At 36.0% G+C, this 21,423-nt stretch overlaps 1 protein-coding gene across 6 annotated transcripts in view; it reads left to right on the top strand.

The window, feature by feature from the left end:
* Window positions 1-16,165, top strand: part of PCDH10 (protocadherin 10) — a 34,173-nt gene extending 18,008 nt beyond the window's left edge. Inside the window, exons 5-7 of one of the 6 annotated variants that reach the window (XM_050320485.1) lie at window positions 10,152-10,247; window positions 12,158-12,232; window positions 14,555-16,165. In XM_050320485.1, coding sequence (XP_050176442.1) covers window positions 10,152-10,247; window positions 12,158-12,192 — 131 coding nt within the window. In that variant the 3' untranslated portion in view covers window positions 12,193-12,232; window positions 14,555-16,165. Of the gene's footprint in view, window positions 1-10,151; window positions 10,248-12,157; window positions 12,233-14,529 lie in introns of all 6 variants that reach the window. The other 5 variants (XM_050320487.1, XM_050320489.1, XM_050320490.1 and 2 more) reach the window with 5 other exon arrangements.
* Window positions 16,166-21,423: the final 5,258 nt, after the last annotated feature.

The raw sequence follows: 21,423 nt of genomic DNA, 5'->3' as shown, positions 1-21,423 counted from the left end.
ACTGTCAAAAAAGCCCTTGCACAGCTTCTGTGTAGTAGAAGAAGCTCCTAAAGTAATCATGTTGTCACAGGGCAAAGCATTACCAGACTCTCTCTGCCTGAGAGGAAAAAATCATAAGGATAAATGGAACATTTCAGCAGAAGCAGAGTTCCCCAAGTGTTTATGCAGAGATCCATGGAGTTTAAAAAATTAATTATCTAGAAACAGCAATGAGAAAAAGGGGGGTGGTGTTTGCAGATGACATGAAGTGGTTTAGGTCCATTGAGTCTCTAATAGACTATATATACCCATGTTGTGCAGTGAGGCGTGGTCCAGAAAACCTTGTCTGCTTCCGAGCTAGCTCACTCTGGAATGGGAAGCTGCAGAGCCGTATCAGCACAGTGGAATAGCTGAGCCAACTCACTCACTGGAGCTGTGCTGTTAGTGAACAGCTGCAAACATTAACTGGGTAGCTCTACGTGGACCTTTCATGGTGCCGTATCAGTGTGTCTGCTTGGTGATTCCTGCACTGTGTTCAAATGTTCAGTGCAGAAACTTAGATAAATAAACGTGATTTATATAATCATGAGAAAGTTGAACTCATCTTGAGGAAAAAGACCATGGAGTAATTCCCTTAGAAGTGTACCCCAAAGTACAAAGCCAGCAAGAAGGAAAAAAAAAAATGCCAGGCTGTAAAAAGGGGTTGAATTGAAAATACACTAAAAAAAGTATTCCAAAACCCTTACACAGAACATGTCACTCTGTTGCTCTAGACAGTCTGTTCATTCCACAGAAACACAGGGCATAACGACAACAATACTGAAAATATTTCTGTGCAAAGTCATACTAAAAGCTTAGTGCTAATTAATTTAGACAAGCTGTGATAGGGACATGAGGTAAAGGAGGCTGCATGAAAACAGAAGGTGAGCTGGGCGCTTTCTTTGCTGTTCTCAATAACGAGAGAGCAGCAAGGCAGCAAAACAGCTGAAGGACAACTAGGTCATGGTCTGATCAGATCATACACATTTGGTACAATGATACCCTTTTGACACAAATAATACAGCAACCTGTCAAACTTTGTGGCATGATTGAAACTAAAGGCTTAATGGTGAGCATTTGGGTATTCGGTTCTTTGTTGATGGAGGTTTAAGTTATTGCTTGGTTAAGTGAAAAAAGCAGCAGCTATATTACAAATTATAATGTAGAAAAATATATAAACCCTCATACCTGGAAGGGTTTCTTTGTGTTCCATTATCAGATTTTCACCATGCTGGTCTAATCCATTGGACTCACTCATATAAATATACAAATTCTATATATTATACTGAGCAGAGTACACTGAAAGTAGATCTCCTTGTACTCTAACATGAAGTATATATATTTTTATATATATTTCAAGTAATTACAATGATCACAGGTTATAAAATTGTGATGGGATCAGTAAACTGTAGGGTTTTTGAAACAGTTTTCTCATAGAGTGACTCCAGGATTCTTACTTGCATAGTCTTCTTACTGTGTAACTAACACTTACTGCTTCTTATTCATCCATGTGGTTTGAACACTGCCTTTCTACAGACAGTTAAGAAATTTTCATAATTTGTTGTTTGAATGTTCATAAAACATGAAAGAGATTCGGACTTTGATTGGAGAAATAAAATAAGTGAAATAACACTGGTGAGGAAAATAAAATGTAGCTTTTAAACAATTCCTGTATATTTAAAATAGATTCTAACAATTCCCATCTAAATTTTCATTCAGTGATGTTTATATTATCCATTATTTTTATAATTAATATTACTATAGTCATCAAAACCCCTAATCCAAGATTCAAACCCTGTTGTACCACATTCTGTAAGATATCTAGCAGAGACTGTCTTCACAATGAATACCTAATCAATCTGATTCTGCTCTATATCTAATACTTTAAACTATGTCCTGAGACGGTAACAGTGGAAACAGCAACATTACATCCACCTCAGGAGTATTTTGGTCTATAATTGCTAAGAAATAGCTTTTCTCTTTTTTTAATGTAATTGTGGTTTATTCTAGATGGACAGTTCTTTTATAAAACTTTACAGCTTTCCTGAAGTTACCTACTAACACTAGTGATTGAATAGTTTTTCTTCCTGTTAAAAAGTTAGGATTTTTTAAAATATACTAAAACGAGTCAAAAATTACCATAATACATGAACTTCCCAAGCAGAAATGCTTATTTTGCTCTAAACCCAAATTACTTTGGCAATCCGTAATGTACTTTGAAAACAGGTTAAAATAAACTACATAAAGGCACAATTTACTGCAAGGAGGAACAGTGTTTGTACAAGGAGACATTCTGGAATAATAATTGTGTTATAAAGTAGCCCCCTAATTAGCTCTGCAACACTTTCTATGTACACCCAAGAGTCTTCATTCTCACTGATGGAACTGTATTATTATCATGGTAATTATTACCAACACCATCAACGTACTTTATGTATGAACCAGGATTTTATCATGTTAGGTAGGACACAGAGAATTAAAAAGCTGCTCTCTTCCCCAAAGAGCTGGTGCCCGAGCAAAGTGGATTGGAAGGGGTCAAAAAAATCACTTTGTTTGGACATTTTGATTTGTGTGGCCTGGTTGCTAAACATCAGCCCTCCCTTTGATAGGTGCAGAGTCAAATGATTTGGATGAGACTAGTTAGTGTCATCCAAAGAATTCAAAGGTGAGTTTGGCCTCATTCCATGCCTCTGCTTCTTGTCTGGGATTGCCACTGACTCCACAGTGGAGGTACCATGGAGGTCTGAACACAGCTGGGTCTGAGCACAAGTCCCCGTGTTTCTGTGAAAGGACAGATGTAACCTGATGTTTTTGTTCTACAAAATACTTGTCACCTGCTCAACTTGACCTAAGCAAGTCAAGTTGGTTTACAAATGAAAAGAAAAACCTTTCGGAAGTCCTTACACAGTTGAATATTTAGGAGTCGGACCATCATTTTATTTCAGATAATCTGCTGCAGAGGTAGCACAGAGCACAGTTTAACTTAGATCATTATGCATCTCCCTGAATTAGATTAGAATAAATGACCTAGAGGAGAAAAATGTTCATGTCTTTATACCAGGACAAGAAGTGCCTCACAATCCTTTGATTATTTTTCAAAGGAATAAAAAAAGTGCATGTAAATATTTATTGTGTATTTTGATCTAGTTAGGATCATAAAGGCCTATTTCTGCGTGCCAGGATATGTAACACAACATTTTCTGCTGATGTTTGACATGAATATATGAAACAATATTTTAAGCAAGAAGTCTTTACTCTCTTGAAACAACTTAAAATCAGAAAAGAGAAGGAATAACAATTTTTTGCATTCAATATGATGGAAAAAGAATTTTCTTTGGTTTTTTTGTTTAGTTACAAGTCATTTCTGGAAATTGTTTGGGTGGTCTTTTGTGTTGTGTTCTATCACACCTGTGAGGGACATTATAGTATTCCATCTGCATAAACATCAATAACAACTATTTTGAATGGGACAGTTGATTAATTTTTAAAAATGAGGCCTGTCTACATTTTTGCTTTTAAAATTAGCCTACTTGATTTCTAACACAAATCAGGTATAGATTTGTGAGCTGTCTGATCCCTTCATTAATCATTTTTTAATTCAATTCGTTATTTTCACACAGACTTGAAGTGAAAAGGCACAGAAGTAAAGGCAAAGGAATTAGCACCAATAAATTGCATATACATATTACAGTTCTTGGGCTAAGAAGAAAAAAACCTTGCAATTCTGAATTAAAGAAAAAAAAGAAGTTGTAGTAAACCAAAATTTTTATTGCCATGAATGAACAAATGGTACGTGCACAGTCAAAGAGCTGTTCTTTTGTGAATAGTTTTGTGCTCAGAAAGAATGTTAAAATTGTGTGGGTATCCTGCATATCCTGCCACAGACAGTGAAGCTCCTCACTTATATTTAGGAATTTATCTCTGGGACAGGATACAGCTCTCATTTCTGCAGAGATGGGAATGACTTTGCACGTCCAAAATTGCTAAGCAGAAGCAGAGGCTGAGTTGAAAAGCCATCTTCTAATAATGCTAAGAAACGTAATTGAAAACTTCTCATTTTCTAAGACGTCTGATAGAGCATTCCCATTTTTGCTTCATTTGAAACAGTGAGATTTATTCACTTATACCTCAATATGGCTACTTCAGATACATCATGAGTGTTAGGTAAATATTAGGTAAATAAAGCTTACCAAAAAAACCCCAAAACTAAACCCAAACCTGAAATAAAACAGTTACGCTAATTAAAATACAATAGGGGGACAGCAAGACTGTGATGTATTTTTCCTCGTGATTGTAGGTACTCTTATGATTTTTAATAAACCACTTCTGATGATTCACTGTTCAGTGTTTATTGCATAACCTCTGAAAGGTATTTTTATCTCACATTCACGACTGGTTTGCATTCTTCATCCAAATGTATTCCTCTTGCAGCTCTTGCTCAAGGGGAGAACACACACAGAGCGTTACTGCAGCAATAGAAAGCAAATGGGTAGTTCAGAAAGCCAAATTAGAAAGGAATATATAAATATGCAAAGATAACGTGGCTCTAGCCCAACAAAACCTATAAATTGCATTATTTTAATCAATTTTGATGGGAATAATGAATATAAGAAAAAGAAATAAGCATTCTTCTTTTAATTTTAAAGCACAGATGTCAGGTCTTATATTTAAATACTATTTGCTTCAATTTCTGTGTAACTGTGGCCTTGAACAGAATTAACAGTACCCAGTTCTGTACAAAATCCTGGTTAAAAATTGTGCCCAATTTCAGATTTACATAACATCTTTTATCTCTGATGTCTTTAGAGCTCTTTACAACTACAGTGCAGGAAAATAATTGAAAAAGTTTTTAGAAAAAGAGTAACTTTTATTTGAAAGAAAATTATATTTTAGTTTGTTTTAAAACTATACAATTTGAATTATTTCTTTTCTTCTAATAGCTGTAAAAGTCTGTATTTGCCAGTTCTGACTGGAACACATAGAAATCTTGTATATCTTAACTATCTCAGACTAGTGCTATATTTATTCATTTATGTCAATTTTGAGAGTGCTTATGTCTGCTGTGAACATACCATCTGTGGAGATGTTTTTTTTTTTTTTAAAATGATGAACTACCATTTTCTGGATTCCTACCAGTGGAATATGAAGAAGCAGAAAGATTGTTTGAAACTTTAAAGTAATTTTTAAGATTACTGTGTAACACTGATTTAAAATTCCAAAATGCCGCTTGTCCTATAAATCTAAATCCTGTGACAAAAGTAATCCAGCCACTTAGGGACATGAGATTCTTTGGAAAGCAATGAGATGTTTGCAGTTAAAATTTTCAAAGGCACTAAAGTTATTTATTTTTGATAGGCAAATTCTATTAATTATAAATAAATGCTGTTCTTCAATGTACAAACCTCCTTATTGTGACAGTCAGGAGCTGGAGAACTGAACATGTGCTTAATCTTGGGTCTGTGCACAGCAAAGTCTTTTCCTCTCTGCTTGCCTCCATCCAAGGAACTTCTTGGCTTGCAGAGCAGAGGAAATTATACTTGTTTTGGCTCTTTTGCTGTACACAATAGCTAATTTTCCACAGTCGTTTCTGCTGTTTTAAGTTTTGAGGGCTTTCCTTTTTTTTTTTATTTTTTTCCTCTTGGCCAAAGTAGGAAAAATAGGAAAAACCATTTAAAGAATGCAGCAAACAGCCACTAGAGAGGGAGCTGCATCTGTTTATGGTGTTTGGACAAGCACACTGTGGGGATCAGTGTTGCTGTTTATCTGGCAAGCCTGTAAACAGCTCTATTTGTGCACCAGCCACTGAGAATCCACAGTTCCATGCTAGCAGTGGAACGATTGCTGCTGGGAAGTAACTGTGAATGTATTTGTTTTAGAAACATAGTATGGTGAGGTCAGAAGAGTGAAAAATTGTATATTGGTACTGTCTTGTAGAGGAAGTAGGAGATACAATTAGAATATTACAATTTTTAACTTCAATACCTAGTGAAATGTTGGAAGAACTGAAAACCAGACTCTTCTGAGGTGATTTGATTTCTTTCTTCAATTTCTTTATGGGTTGAAGAAAGGGGAGACATTTTCAGAACTTGCTTCCCAAATTCTACCTGAAAGTTACATACATGCATGCATGAGTTGCAGGAGGAAATCTGCATTTCTTGCATACACACGAATCTATTTCATATGTGTGAATGATGCTATTTTACGTGACACTTTCACAGGTTATCAGAAGTAATGTAGATTAGAAAGGAAAAATAAAGGATGCGGAGTAGATTCAGCCATGAAGTTACAGGGGTGACAGACTCCTGTTTTTGCAAGTGAGCCGAGTCTTCTGACTTTATCTTTTCACCTGCAGCATCACGGCTGCATTCAGCCCTGCAAAAGGATTCATTATGAAACTGCTGGAACGCAACCTTTCTTTATTCATAAGGAATTTTATAGATGCTGATATTGTGGATTCATCTTTTGTGAGAGTAAAATTCTGTCACTTTGTGACTTTTTTAGTTGCCTATTTGGGCTTTAATTTGACATCCATCTATTCTCAAATGGAATTTAGATGACAATTGAATGGAGCTGCACACAGCTGTGGGCATTGATAGGAACTGAGATCTAAAAGGGTTCTACCTTACAAATGAGATGCAGTAATAACTTTTTTCTGCTCTACATGAGATAGAGGACAGTGTGCTTTGTACTTCCAATATTCTTTATGGCTGCTCTGTTGAATTAAATAGGATCCTTCCCACCAGTGGAATGTTATGGTCTGTACTCTTACCCTCTCTGTCCTGCCTTTAGCCTCTGTCAACTCACTTTTTTCCCTAACAAGTCTGGGAAATGGTGCCAGGGACCATTCCAGAAAGCAGATTGAATATGACCACACTCTATGGCCCCCATATATTGCTTGATATGGCTGAGAAATTTTAATAATGTGGATATAAATCATTCCATTCTGGTAGTCTTAAGTGACAAAGAATGGTGATGGGCAAACTGCATTTATAGATAGAAACCAAGCCAATATGTGTTTTTGAAAAAGAGAAGTTTTGAAAGGCTTGTGAGAAGGTTATATGATACACTTAAGCGTGTTATCTTGGTAAAGTGAGAAGGACTCTGAAATCAGAGTGTATGCTGCTCATGAAAGCAGTATACTTTAGAAACAGAAAATAAAACTTTCATAAAAAGAGTCGGAACATACCTGTCAGATCCTAATGACACCTGATCTCTGCTAGCAATGGGGGAAAAAAACATCATGGCAAACATAAATTGTCTAGGAGTACACATTGTGATGCTGATACAATGCTCTAATGCATGTCATCTTATGTAAGAACAAGTAAATTTAATTATTTCAGGCCAAATCCAGCATGAATAATTTAGGCACCTCTGAAGGCCACCAAATGGTGATCTATATGTCTGCTTCTCCCTTGAATCTATAGGGAACTTAGGCACTTCAGAGCAATTTAGGAGGTGGGTTCCTATCCCTCCTCTTCTCCCCAGGGCACTGAAAATTTTAAGTCACGTTGTAGCCAGCCTTTAGTGTATTCTGCATTGGTTAACCCTCAAACTGACATGTTAAGTTTTGGGCTTGTCAGTTTAAAGAGATATATACTGTAGTTTTCAGGAGAGTGCAATAAAAATGATGAATTTTGAAAAAAAAAACACCCCCAAAAACACGTAGAGGAAGAAGAGAAGAAGACTGAGGAGAAGAAATGATTGTTGCATGCAAGCACATAAGCAAATTTAAATAGAAAAAAAAAGGAATCAAATATTGGTATTACTAAGGATAGTACCAAAATTATTAGCTTATAATAAGTAAATTGGGAAGAATGTGAATTTGCTATTAGAACATGTATCCAGTTACAATAAGTTGTTGAGGGAGAATTTGGAAATATTCTTAGGGAATATGTTCTTTGCTGTAAGTTTGACATACATCAGGAGTAATTTAGGAGTTATTTAACTGGTCTTAACACAGTACATAATTATAAGAACTCTTACAGAATTAAATATTCCATGGTTGTCTGACTATGATGGTGATGTAATGTATTATCTTGAGAATTTTCAGGTAGATAACCATTATAATGGTTATAATAGTACAGAAAGACAAAGATGCTTTATTCCCACTGTATCTTGTGGGAAAACTGTCTTTGTATTTTTATGGTACATTATAGAATATAGCTTAGCACTTTCTGTGCTGAATTGTAGTAACTAAAAAGCATTGTTTCGGTAGTAAATAATGGCAACCAGAGATAAATCATATCTGACATCTGCTGTGCCACCGGGCTGTTGCTGACGGTGGAAAAGAAAATTGTCAGCATTTAGAACAGAAAATCAAATGCACATAACAGTATCTTGTGTGCCACAGAACACTGATGACAAAATAAATCCAGGACTTGATTCAAAAGACAATCCTTCTTAGTCATGTGCTTAATGTAAAGCACATGTTGATTAAGGTCAGTGCTTAAACTTAAGCCTACGCTCGAGGCTAGTCCTAAATAGAGAGCAATTTTATCTAGTGCTTACACAAACTGGGACTTGGATAGTTATTCTTAAGAACTGAAAAGTTATTTGTTTTGGTTTGGTTTTTTTTCAGAGAATCAGCTAAACCCACGTAACATACAAATCTCAGAGCACTCAATAGCAGCGGAGAAACATTATTTCAGTGACTGTCATGATGTGTCAGCATTTGTATCAGGCATCCTGCTTGCCATATGAAAATAGTTACCAAAACATGTTCCAAACATCAAAATATCCTTTAAGAATGTATCTTCCAATCTTAAAATTAATCTAATTGGCAGTATGTGCAAGTCAGCAATTTGGTCATTACATTTTTTTAAAAAAAGAGTGATAAGCTGTGTAAGTTGTTGGTCTAGAACACGATGTTCAGATTTGGAAAGTGGCAGTTTTATATTGCAAAGTGCAATTTTGCCCACTTTTCCTGGAGTAGGTGATGTTGTTTGTCATGTTCTTTCAGTTATGGCCAGTGGAGTATCCAACACTGTCAAATTTTGGCATGGTTGGAAATCCTTGTTTCTTGAATTGATTTAAGTGAATATAAACATGGAAATGTGCTTAGTGGAGGACAAAGAAAAGGACAATATATGTGGTCACATAGTTTTCTTTAGACAAAAGATGGGAGGGGATTGCATAATCATATCTGGTCTAGAAGTAGAAATGTACTCTGGAAGGAAAGGTTTTAATGGTCTGTGGGGGTTATTTATTCAGCTAAAAGCAAGCCTGTTTCCAGAAAAGTTTCAGTGCAACAATTAAAAACTTTTCCATTTTGTCTTACTCTAATTTATTCACAGCCTGAAGACCTGATGCTCACAATTGGGTTTTTTGTTTCACATGAAATCTGGGTAATTGTACCCATCAGTCCAAATGCTCTTGGTTTATTTTAGAAACAATATTTATATCCTGGGTTTTGTAGATCCCAGCAGGAACATTTCAGCCCTACTGAGTGGCATATCGTTATCAGGGACAAATTCTGCCCTGGGGCAACTGACAGGTTCACGTGTGGGAGATTCTCCTGCCTTCCCTGTCTTGTTATATGCTTAAATTGGACAGACAGGGTGTGGTCTCATTCTTACCTTACACCTTCAGGACTTTCCAGACATACATAGGGCACACAAACAGTGGTCACCAGAGCCAATGAATTCACTGGCATTAAGGGAGGGTTGATCTTATTTAACTATTTATACATATTTTTGAGTAAAAAAGTAAGTATGTTCCATCTCTTTTTTTTAAAAAAGCCCAAACATATAGATTGTGTAAAATATAACATGGACATCTGGAATGCAAGCTATTTTATCCAAGTGTACTCTACAGAATACATAGATTTGAAGCACAAAATCTATTCACTAAAACCCTGAAAGAAAAGAAGAAGTTCCCTTTAAACTAATTCATGAGGAAAAGATATATGAGAAAAATGCTATTTTCATATTTGTGTACCAAATTTTATTTGGCTGGATAAGACAATCTCTATTTATAATGCCATTAATAGAATTTTCATAGCATATTATTAGCAATGCTTTAACAAACTTCTCTAAGTAACAGCTCATTTTAAAAAGAAAAAAAAAAAGGCTTTATGGATTGAAAAAGGTACTGAATTGACACCTGCAATGACTGGAATACTTTTTTATCCACAGAACATGGGTGGCAGCAGAATAATCCCCATCCTCCATCCCCCAGCCCCAGCCCCAGCCGTGTGTCTCACCCTTTACCTGGATGCACCGCTACGAAGGGTGAGGGAGCTATGGCAGTTTACTCTGCATTCCCGTTCACTTGTTGACCTCTTTCCAAAAATATAGCTGCTGATATCTCAACTTGAGCCCCAAGTTAGCTGGAACAGCCAGGTTATTTCATAGAGAATACCTTCTTCCAGTGCTTAGGTGCTGGTCTGTGTTCAGTTGGGCTGAGTTAGAGCTGGAATGCTGAGTTTGTAGTCTGTTGGTTGTCACTAGAATTGTCCATTTATGCCTCTGTTGAAGCTAATGGAATTTAGTGAAGAACCATATTTCATCTACTGCAGGTAACATACAGATTGTAAGGCAAACCATCAAAATAAAAAAGATAGTTAAAATTATGAATGCTCATTTAGAACCAACATTGCTGGAATGCATAGGAGGTAATTAACTCCTTTTTAAATTATCGCTCACTACAAATGAAGCCAGACTAGCTGAGCTGCTTCTGAGTGCAGCACAGGAGGTTAAAGCTTTCTGTGTTCCTTGTGTTGTGTGGGGAACACCTGAGTGAGTGGCATGATGGAGCACACAGTCTTTACAGGGGACGCACAGGAAAATGCAGTGAGTTGAGTGCTTGCGTAGAAGGCCATTTATGAAAGCCTATATGGAGACAAATATTACTCAGATATTGTGTGAACTCAAAGAATTTGGATCTGAAACAGAAGATGACAATTTACATATTGGCTTTCCCCCCGTTCTTGTGTTGCATTGCCTTTTTTTTTTTTTTTTTTTTTTTTTTTTAAAAGAGAGGGGCTTAGGTCATCTTTCTCCTAAGTGAAGGGGGATCAGGATTATTTCTGGAACAGCAGCAGCCTGCCTGGCATTTCTTATTCTTTGGAGATTTTATTATCGAGGGGTTCATTTGGTTCTTCAGGCTGTTGGCACTTGGGAGGACTCCACAGTTGTTCCGTAAAGATACAATGCTGGGGAGTTTATAGAGCTCTTAAAAATAGTCCAGAGGGAAAGTGACAAAAGTTATAAAAGGTGTAGGGTGTGTTTTCTTTCGCTGCTTGTGTTGCCAGCTCTGGAGGGAAGCAGTGGGCCCTTTCTCTGTCCTCGATAGATTAGCTACCACTGCTAAGCAGGAAAAAAATTTGATTTGCAGAATTTGAAGGTGTTCCAAGTACAGGCAATCCCTCCTAGGCTTTGCCAAAAGAGGAAATGTACCTGCCTGTACTCATGGCTATAAAGTAGTAATCTGACATCAAATTTGGATGCAATAGGATGATTCACTACAGGCTGAAAGGAAGATTTACTAAAGAGACAAGGACTTTGCAGTATTTTCTATTCATTTCTGGTCCTTGAGCTAGGAATAATCACTGCATACTTTATTTTCTCTTCTGCTTCTTGTGTTAGTTTCTTTTTCTGTTCATCTACCACTGATGTCTTTACATGTCTTCTCCTGTCAGTTTACAGAACTAGCTCACCGTGGATGGGAGGCTTCCTAGTGTGTACTGAGCATCAAATGAATCTTAATATATTTTTATTGGGTTTTATTTTGTTTTATTTTATTCCATATAAATTTTATGCATTAAACACTCTTAGTGTAATGCTCAAAATCTTTGTGCAGGTGTTTGGGGAAGGATCAATAGTCAGCACAGCACAAATCCTGTAGTCTAAGAACTTTAATTGTAATACTTGTTCACATCAAACACTATTAGAATATATGTACAAATAGTATAATTACATTAGCAGAATTATGAAACTGCTTAGTATTAAAGCCCTCTTTCTGGCTAGTACACGTACTCACACAGACTTGCAGCTTCCCTGTGTATTAGTAAGAGTTCAGACCAGGAGATAAAACAGGGATGAAAGAGAGAGCTGTGATCTCAGAGGAGATATTAGGCACCAGAAATTATGGTGTTCTTTTTCCAGCTCTTACACTGACTCTGATACTTCCATTTCTATAGCACTTGCCATCTCTGGATCTCAAAGTGGATTATAAAGAATAGTGATTTAAACCTTCCTGCACCTCTAGGAGATAGGTAAGCAATATTATTCCCATTTTACAGATGGAGAAGTTGTGATACAGAGAGGCTTAGTGTTTCTTATTAAAAGTTTATTTATGACCACATATGCATGCACACACACAGAGCCAGAAACAGAAGTCAGAATTTTCATTGCCCTCTGTTTTAAGCTAAGTCCATCCTCCTTTCCATTTAACCTCTCTGATTTATATTCCCCATCTGTAAAAAGACGGAAACTGGTATAGACATGGAGAGATTTGCTTGCACATAAATTTCTGTGCAAAACCAGAAAAAAAACTCCAAACAAACATGGAGTACAAGAGTTGCCTTTGAAATCCAGTGCATTTTATGTGTTGGCAGAGGATACTTTAGGATTTGGGAAAAGGATTTTTGTAGGTGGGGAGAGTTGCGGGTGTTCCACAACCTGATGCACAACATTTAGCTATTGCTGTAAAAAGGGCCTGATTGTTTTGTAATATAAGCATATTAACTGAAGATTAAAAATTTTAAAATGCATCAGTTTACATGGCAAAAGGCCAGACACAGCCAGTAACACAATCTCTGTATTATCTGCAAGGTGGTGCCATGTCAATCCTACCAAGGCACCTTGTCAGATGGGAGTGGGACAGTAGTGCTGCATGAAAGCAGTGACTGCCCCCACTGCATCTCTGTATATCTTTCTCCCGTCAAAGTCCTCCTGTGTCTGTAGTGCAGCACGAGTTCCTCAGTGGCAGCCACTAATCCAGACAACTATGCTTAAATATTTACAAGAGAACTGAAATTACTACTGAACTTCTGGGAAAAAGTTTACAAGATCCAGTATAAGTTTTGCTATTTTTATTACTGTTATTGGAACGACGGTTTCTTGTAATATTTAAAAAGATATTTTAAAAGACATCTAGAAACTTGATTAATCTGATCACATACTGCATCAAAATATCATGAAGGTTCTGATCTCATGAGTCTTTACTACAGTGTTTAAAAAACATCGCAGTGGAAGCTTTTAAAAATTCTTTCTAATTCTGCTATTAATTTGCTACAGAATTGAAACATCCAAAACACAGTATATTAGATGTTTTAATTTTAATGCCAATAACACATCTGGCAATTGTCTGTATGTTGCAAAGAAAGCTTATACAGAAATGTTTCTGACATTTTCTTGTGTGTGTCCTGTGGTACAGGCAGGCTAGATTAGGTAAACATACAACACCCATGGTAACATTTACCTGTAAATAATCTAACTTCCCTGTGATGCAGTAGATAGATTTCATACCTTTACTAGTGAATAAATATACAGGGAATAACTGCGGCTAATGTATATATTTCTGTTAAATGGAACGGAGACTGGATGTGTTTATGTGTCAACATGCAGACATCAACCTGTATATATGGATGGCTTGATTCAAAGTTTCGTTTGGAAGATAAGATTCCTTTTTGTTTTAGTTGTAACGCTTCGTGCACAGAAATAGACGTCATTTCAGATAGGGATTTAGTTGATTGGGAGCTAAGGTAAAACTTGATTTTGTCATTACAAGCTTTACTAAATAATAATAATTATGATGATGCTAATAATAATACTTCAGCAAGTGAGTTAATTCCTTGTTTTCATGTGTGACTGAGATCAGAATTTAACCCAGGGTCTTCCTGAATGCCAGTACAAATCATTTCTTACCTTTGCTCCCAATTACAATTAAAATAGCCAGTGTCTTGAGGTAATATATCTACCACAGCTGGTGGATTAGGATATGGCTTTGCTAATGCACTGACCTTCTTCATCCGTGTAACACGAGTTAATTTCCAGCCTGACAGTAAATGCTGAAATTTGAATTGTAGCACTAATGCACCATTTTTTCGTCTGTCAAACCAGACTAAAAGGTCATTTGGTGATGAGGATAATGGTTCACTTTGAAAGAGAAGGAAAACTAGCTTCTGAATCTTTCGGGGAATTCTAGCTCTTGCTTCAAATAACAAGCTGAACTAGGGAAAAATTAGGCTGTGAAATTCCAGTAATACTGAACCGTAAATCTGACTATTTGCCTTTCTTTCTACCAATTCCATACAGGCACACTGAAATACTTGCTATGACATGTTAGACAGAGTAATAAAACAGCCTATGAAATTTGGTATTCTGGCTATCAAGCCTCAAAAAGACTTTTCTCTGAAAAGTGAATCTACATTAAGCTGTTTGCTATAATGGGAATTTGAAGCGGCAGTTTGTGACAAGTTTTGATTGTTTCCATACCCTCTAAGACATACTAAACCTAAGAACTGTTGGAGACTGATTTTTTTCTTTATTTATTTTTTTTTTCTCTCAGAAGTGTCTTTCTTTCTTTCCCGCAGCACGGAAAAGGATATGCTAGTCACTTCTACAGGACTTACCTGAAGCAGCATGATTTGCACAAAAGTCGACCAACAAAAAGCATCAACTTTCAACTTCATTATCTTGGCCATCCAGTTCTGTGTAACTGAAGGATTTGTGTGCTGTTGGAGACATCATGGCCAACAATAGGACCTAATTGCTCTCAGCAGGCCTGAGAAATGAGTTGAAATGTGTAGAACTGTAGAAACTTCAGAGGCAACTGATCTTGCCTCTCTGATCAGTGTGTGCCTGTTTACAGCACTATATATCTTTCTCTCTCCAAAATGTCACTGAGCCCTTTAGATGTTTATATTCACCACAAGAAGCCAATCGTACAGATAAAAGAGATGTGCATTATAAATGCAATATCACTGTTTTAAACTTGACTGTTTTATATTATTTTTGTGTGATCGAGTGTTCCCCAAACTATTCCAACTTTACAAGAGAGATTGTGATCATGTTCTTTTCACCTGTGGGTCATAAAAATGTTGTTAATCTGAAGACCCGCAGAATTATCAAAGACATTCTGTAGTTTATACACCGTGTTGCAAAGTGTTTACTGTACTATTTCAAAGCTTCTAAATAAATATAAAATATATATATATTATATTATATATAATTTTCCGAAAATCGTGGTACAACTTAGTTGATTTTTAAATGGATTCATACAGTCTACACCATACACTAAAGTGAGAAGAGAATTCAGGGTTCCTAAGCTATCCTTGCTAAAAACAAAAATAAAATAAACCTTTAATAGTACTTCCCCAATATTCGTATTTTGGTCAATCCCATTTTTCTTGTTTTAAAAAAAAAAAAAAAAAAGCTGTAAGCAACAACATTTTGTCAAAAAATTGTAATGAATTTTCAATGCCAAAGATGCAGCTGTCAATATTACCCGAATGAGCGCTATGTACTATCAGAGGTATAAATCACTCTCCATTATTTTGCTTATGTTTCTATGGTTTTTAATTTGGAATCACAAAATCTTTTTTAAGGCTCTATAAATTCACCTGTATATGTTGTTAAAAAGAACACTGGGTGTCTGTACATTTTGCAATGTAAGATATAATGTAAGTGAAGTTAAGTATTTTAAGAAAATCATCCCAAGCTCATAAATACTCATACATACATACGTACATACACACACACAAACACCCACACATCTCTCTTTGACATAGTTTTGTGAAACTATACAAATATATTGCCTAAAAATATTTCTCTTGTGGCTAGGAATAGTTGTTGATAGAATTGAAATTACAAAGGCAAAGTATATGCCAAACTATTGACTCTTTTATCACAAAGGAGATTTCCAATTAGGAACATGGCACATTCTCAGCTGACCCCTCTCCCATTGGAGTAAAAATGGTGTTGGCCACCATCTTTGTTGGGAAAAGGATTAAGCCCTTGCATATAATCTTTATGTTCTGTAATAATTCTGTGGTCTGAAGCAGTATCTTAGAGCGTTTCTTTTCTATGAAATATTGAAAAAGAGTAAAATTTCGAAGGTAAAGTTTAAAATTACTTTCATGTCCATGGAGTTTAAGTACCATTTACTAAATGTAAAAATCTAGTAAAATGTTTTTTTCTTTTTTTTTTTTTGTATTGTGGTTTTTTTCCCCCCACTGTATCTTAATACATCAAATATCGAAAACAAATGAGAGCGCACTATGTTATCAACCAATGTTTAGCCAAATAGGAACCAATCCATAGTGATGATTTAGTACTAAGTAAGACAAGAGAAAATGTCCCATTGATTGCAGTGGAATTTGGATCATGCCATTATATAGGAATTCTGCTGTTCCCACCAATGCTGCCACAGGATGAATGTGTGAGAAGCCACTGCCACGCTGTGATAGAGTTTGGGTTTCTTCCTTTTGTTTGTTGGTTTTGGTTTTTCTTGTGGTTTATAATCACAGTTTCTATTAGGTAGGAGGATATAAATCACCTGTGTGGAAACTGCCCTGCTATGGATCCAAACCAATTGCTTATTGAATTGCAAGAGTTCTTTGTACAGCCAGTGGACCAAACCCTGAAGGTTAATTTTATACTCCAAACAAACAAAAAAAAATATGCTTGTTGAACACTTTTAATGTGTACATCTAGCACATTTGTATAACTACAAATGGTTTTATGGGGTCCTTTTAAAAATGTATATATTATACAAAACCCAAACAGACAAACAGCAACAATAGCTGTTGATTGAGCAAACACAACAGTGAATTGTTCCTCAAGCCGTAGGTAGCACAACATAATCGCCTACAGGCATTGTTAATTTTATGAAGAAAAGCAATGAAATTTGTGACAAGTGTTTCATTTAAAGGAGTTTGTTATATTATTGTCTCTGCTTTTAAAGCAAGAAAGTTCATGCCCTTCTTAAAACTGTTTTTTTCTTTGTTTCTAACTTTTTAATATGGACATTTACTGTAAATTATGGTCTTTTGGAAGAAAAGGAAATGTTTTTCTTTTTCATGAACAGTTGAAGTGTTTTTATTTAATGAAACTACCTTCACATTTTGTATGCCATTTTTTCTGAAAAATCAACTGTATCATACCCTGTCATTAGTTTCCAAAAGTGAACTCTTACCATCAGTAGTGTGATGTACACACACATTTATTTATCTTTTTGGTTTTATTTCACATTAAATACTGTAGACACTAGTCCATGTATACACAGAAATCCTTCTGAGTTCTCTGATACAGAGTCCCAGAGGGAATCATGCTAGCATGCAGAACTGTCAAGGAAAAGGAAGATTTTAGGTGCTGCAGCCTGAGCTCTCGAGACAAAGATGTAGCTTTTGCCGATTCCCCTAGCTCACTGTGAATTTTAGTACAGTAACATTTGATGATACAAGCCTTAGGACACCTTAAAAACCAAATTGGGCAGTACAGAGGCTCAATTTCTCCCATTTCTCTGTTTTAGTGGGGAAGAGACCTGTTGCATCCGGCCAACTCCCACTGAAATTGTCTTGCTCAGCATCTCCCATGTATTCCATCATGCTACTAGTGCCTATCTGCAGAGATAGGTATGTAAATGCCTTTAAACATCAGCTTTTGTATTTGCCTCTTCCTTTAAGCATATGTGATGCAAATGTTGAAGGATTCTGATTTGTGTATTAGACACAACAGTGAACTGAAGTAATCAGGAAACATTTAGGTTGGATATTAAGGGGAAATATCAATACCCATAAAACTGAGATAAGGAAGGTTCTGAAATCTCCTCCATTAAAAGTTTTCAAAACCAGTTCAAAAATACCTGTCAGGGATGATATAAGGGTATTTAAACTTGTCTCAGAGGAAAAGCATGGACTAGGCTCTCAGTCTTGTTCTGTAATGTTCCTAGTAGGGCATGCTAAGCTTTGGAGGATGTGATCTGTGCACAGGTGTAGGGGTAAGAATGTTCTTATCCTTCAATTAGCTATTTGAAGCAATATTTAATGTTTAAATGTACAATTTATGAGCATAATAGAATAAGCTGTCTGTGTGAAGAACTGTTTTTCTTTACTGGAGTAAATTAGAGTTCAAGCACAGAAGACAGGGTTTTATAAAGGATAACAAAATGGAATCAGGTCTGTAAATCCTTTCTTCAATTCCTGATTTAGATATATAGCAATGGATTTCTAAGCAGCTTGCCTATTCAAATTTTTCAAAACCAGACTTTTGTTTCTTCCAGATGGATTCTTCCAAAACTTAGAAATACCAAAACATTTCACTGCCTGAAATAAAATTCCAGTCATTTAATGCAAGTTTTTACTAATCTGCCTATTGAGGGAAAGAAAAGAAGTATTTCCATGAACAGATGCTCAAATTATTTGAACAAGGTGTTCTAATGCATTATTGGTATTGTTGCAAAATCAAGTGAAACGAAAATACAGAGATAAATACAATTTTTAAAGATTCTCACATTATAGCCACTATATAGTTGTGAGGTGAGATATGTGTGTGTGCATATAATTATAGTTCAAATTCTGATAAGTTGCCACAGGTTTTTTTTTTCTTACAGGAGTATGTTCCTTTCACTAAATGCAAATAGAAGGGCAGAAACACATGTATGGTACTACAAAACTAGACTTGGTCCTTAATGAGAACAGAGTTTTGCATTCAAGAATTACGTTCAGCCCCTTCTTCGTGCATTAGACCCATAACCAAGCACACATCTCGGTTTTTGACTTCCAAAATGTTACGTGCTCATAGAAGGGTTTTTTTCATTATGTTTTAAAGTAATATCATTCCTCAGGGTAAAGGGTGGATAGATAGTCTTCCTAGGCTGATAAATTGCCACTGCAAATTTGCAGGGCTGTCAAATATTTGTATGTCTTACATGGAGAAAGTGGATCTTACCCTGCCATTGTTCCATGTTTGAGTCTCGAGTTTTATGACATTTGGACTTGTGAATTAAAATCTATATGTAGGTATAGCGGCCAAAATAAACATCTTTGATATACATTTAGTTATTGCAATATGATTGCAAAACATTGGCATCAGATGTCTATAAAGAATAGAAAGTTGCTTATTTTATTTGCAGTAATGTAAAAGGCAGCCAGTAGGATTTTATTATAAGACTGTGCCATGAGAAATTCTTAAAACTGTGAGTCAAATCCTTTGCACTGATCCCTACAATCAGAGATCAAATTCTTCTTAAAGAACTCCTTTATTTCATTTTTTCTCTAAGAAATATATACATATATTTAAACAAATACACACAGCCATTGTTGAGCATCTGTGCTTTTGTAGATAACCTCATATGTAAGAAATGAGCAAGAACTAACTTGGACAGCTTTCTTGAACTGAAATTGTTTTTGAATTTGAATTTGTTAATAAAGTTCATGATATTAACAGACATCAAGAAAAATGAAATCTCTGTGGGTGTAGTTCTCCAGAAGGCAGATGCTTCATTTAAGAAGCATCCTGTCAAATACTGTATAAATGTGAGTGCTGGAAATCTTGCTGAGTCAAGATGAAAACACACTGTGCTAAAGCTCTCTAGTTCGCTGTGCCAGCACTGATTAAAGTGTCCTCTGGATGTTAACCACTTTAGGCAAGCAGAAGATACCAAAAATGGCAAACAGGACTCAGATAACATTTACCATTCCTACTGAACAGAGACTAAAACAGTAAGTTAATATATACTATGGTATTGATGTATATTATACAATATGGAAAAACCACTTAAGCCAAACAATTTAAAAAACCGAACGTTTTCAAAGACATGCACTTTAAAGTTTATCTGATGCTCAACTTAGAAGCATATTTTGTAATAACAGCAAAGAGCAATGTATTGTATAACAAAGCCTTACGACAACATGATAAAGGGAGTGTAACCAAACCAACCTTAAGTTTTAGAAGTCTTGGATCCAAACATTCAGGTTGCAAATCTGAGCTGGATTTTATATGCATCAGAGCCTAATTCCATTAAAGGCAATGACCCAAGCTGCAGTGATCTGAAGGAGAGCCAAAGGAAGCTTTCATTTCTTTATGCATTTTTAAGCAAGAGCAGCCTACGATAAAATTATTTGACATCAGAAAAAGGGAAACTTTACTAGCTCTGCTGTTAAAAAGCTGCTCAATCAAGTTTGGAAGTTTAGACATGTGTATGTGTCAGTTTAAAACAGACATTTCTGAAAATTTTATCTCAAAACAAGTTAAATGATGTCACTGTTCAGGTTTTCTAATAAAACAAAAACAGAAATGCCGTCCTGAAAAGATAAGATTCATGTCTTTACTATGCCAAAGTTCAGAAAACTAAAAGTCCACTGGAGCAGAGTCTTCTTACAGTGCCATAGCTGTTGGTTGAATTTGTGAGCAAAACAAGCAAAGAAAGTGACTGTTTAGAAAGTTTTGCTCTGGAAATGTAACAAACAGGTCCTAAGCACATTACCTCCTCTCAAACCTAGACTGAAAGATGTTTCCTGTCATCTTTTCTGGCCTAACTTTTACTTGGAGTCGAAAAGCAGTCCTCTGAGGGGTTTGCATGTTCACCTCAGTGGAGGGAGGGTATTTCCATTTGTTGAGAATAACACAGAAAAAAGACCTACATGAAACCTGATGTCAAAATTACCTAGTAATTCCATCCCCATTTCTCTAGTAATTGCATCACTACAGCTTTTCTGGACAGGTATCAGAATAATTTAGGTCTGAAGCTTTATGGGTTGCTGATGGAAAAGCAGTGGTGTGGCACTGTTCCTGTGTGAAGAAGAAAAATAGAGGAAGAGAGAGGAAAGAGAATGTTCCCTGCTTTTCTTAGTCTCACAGATGACATTAATTGGTACTTAAACAGTGCTTTGTTCAGGAACATAAACATCGCAAAAGAGAAAAATTTCACCATGAGAGCAATATATTTGTTGTTGCTTACGCTGTCTGAAGAAAAAGAAAAAAATGAATGCAAGCAAACATTCTCAACCCTCTGAAGATGAGGCTAAATGATGCCCTCGGAGCTCACAGCCATTCAGTTTTTGAGAGAGGGTTGGTTTGATTTATATTCTGGCTGTCAACAAAGAAAGAGAAGAGAGCTAGAGTGCTGGAAGTAAAAGATAGGTAATTAATGTAATCTAGGGAGGAAATGCAATATACCTTGTAATAGTATCATTAAACCTCACTGAGCTGCTGGAAACGATCTGTTAAAAATTAAACAAACAAGCAAACAAAACGCCCAAAACAAAAAATAAATCCACTCCTTGGCACTCCAAGTACTCGTTTATATTCCATCAATCACAGCTAAATTGAAACATAATGGCAATTGAGGTATCATATTCTTTCTTAGACCTATTCCCAGGGGGCGGGAAGGGGGGGAAGCCCTGGCATCCAGCATCTCCCTGGGTGCATCCTTGAACATCCTGGAATGTTCCTTGTCCTT

This window comes from Myiozetetes cayanensis, unplaced genomic scaffold (genome assembly GCF_022539395.1).
Source record: "Myiozetetes cayanensis isolate MyiCay16 unplaced genomic scaffold, myiCay2020 scf24, whole genome shotgun sequence".
NCBI classification, from domain to species: domain Eukaryota; kingdom Metazoa; phylum Chordata; class Aves; order Passeriformes; family Tyrannidae; genus Myiozetetes; species Myiozetetes cayanensis.
This window is presented reverse-complemented; position numbering and strand designations above follow the sequence as displayed.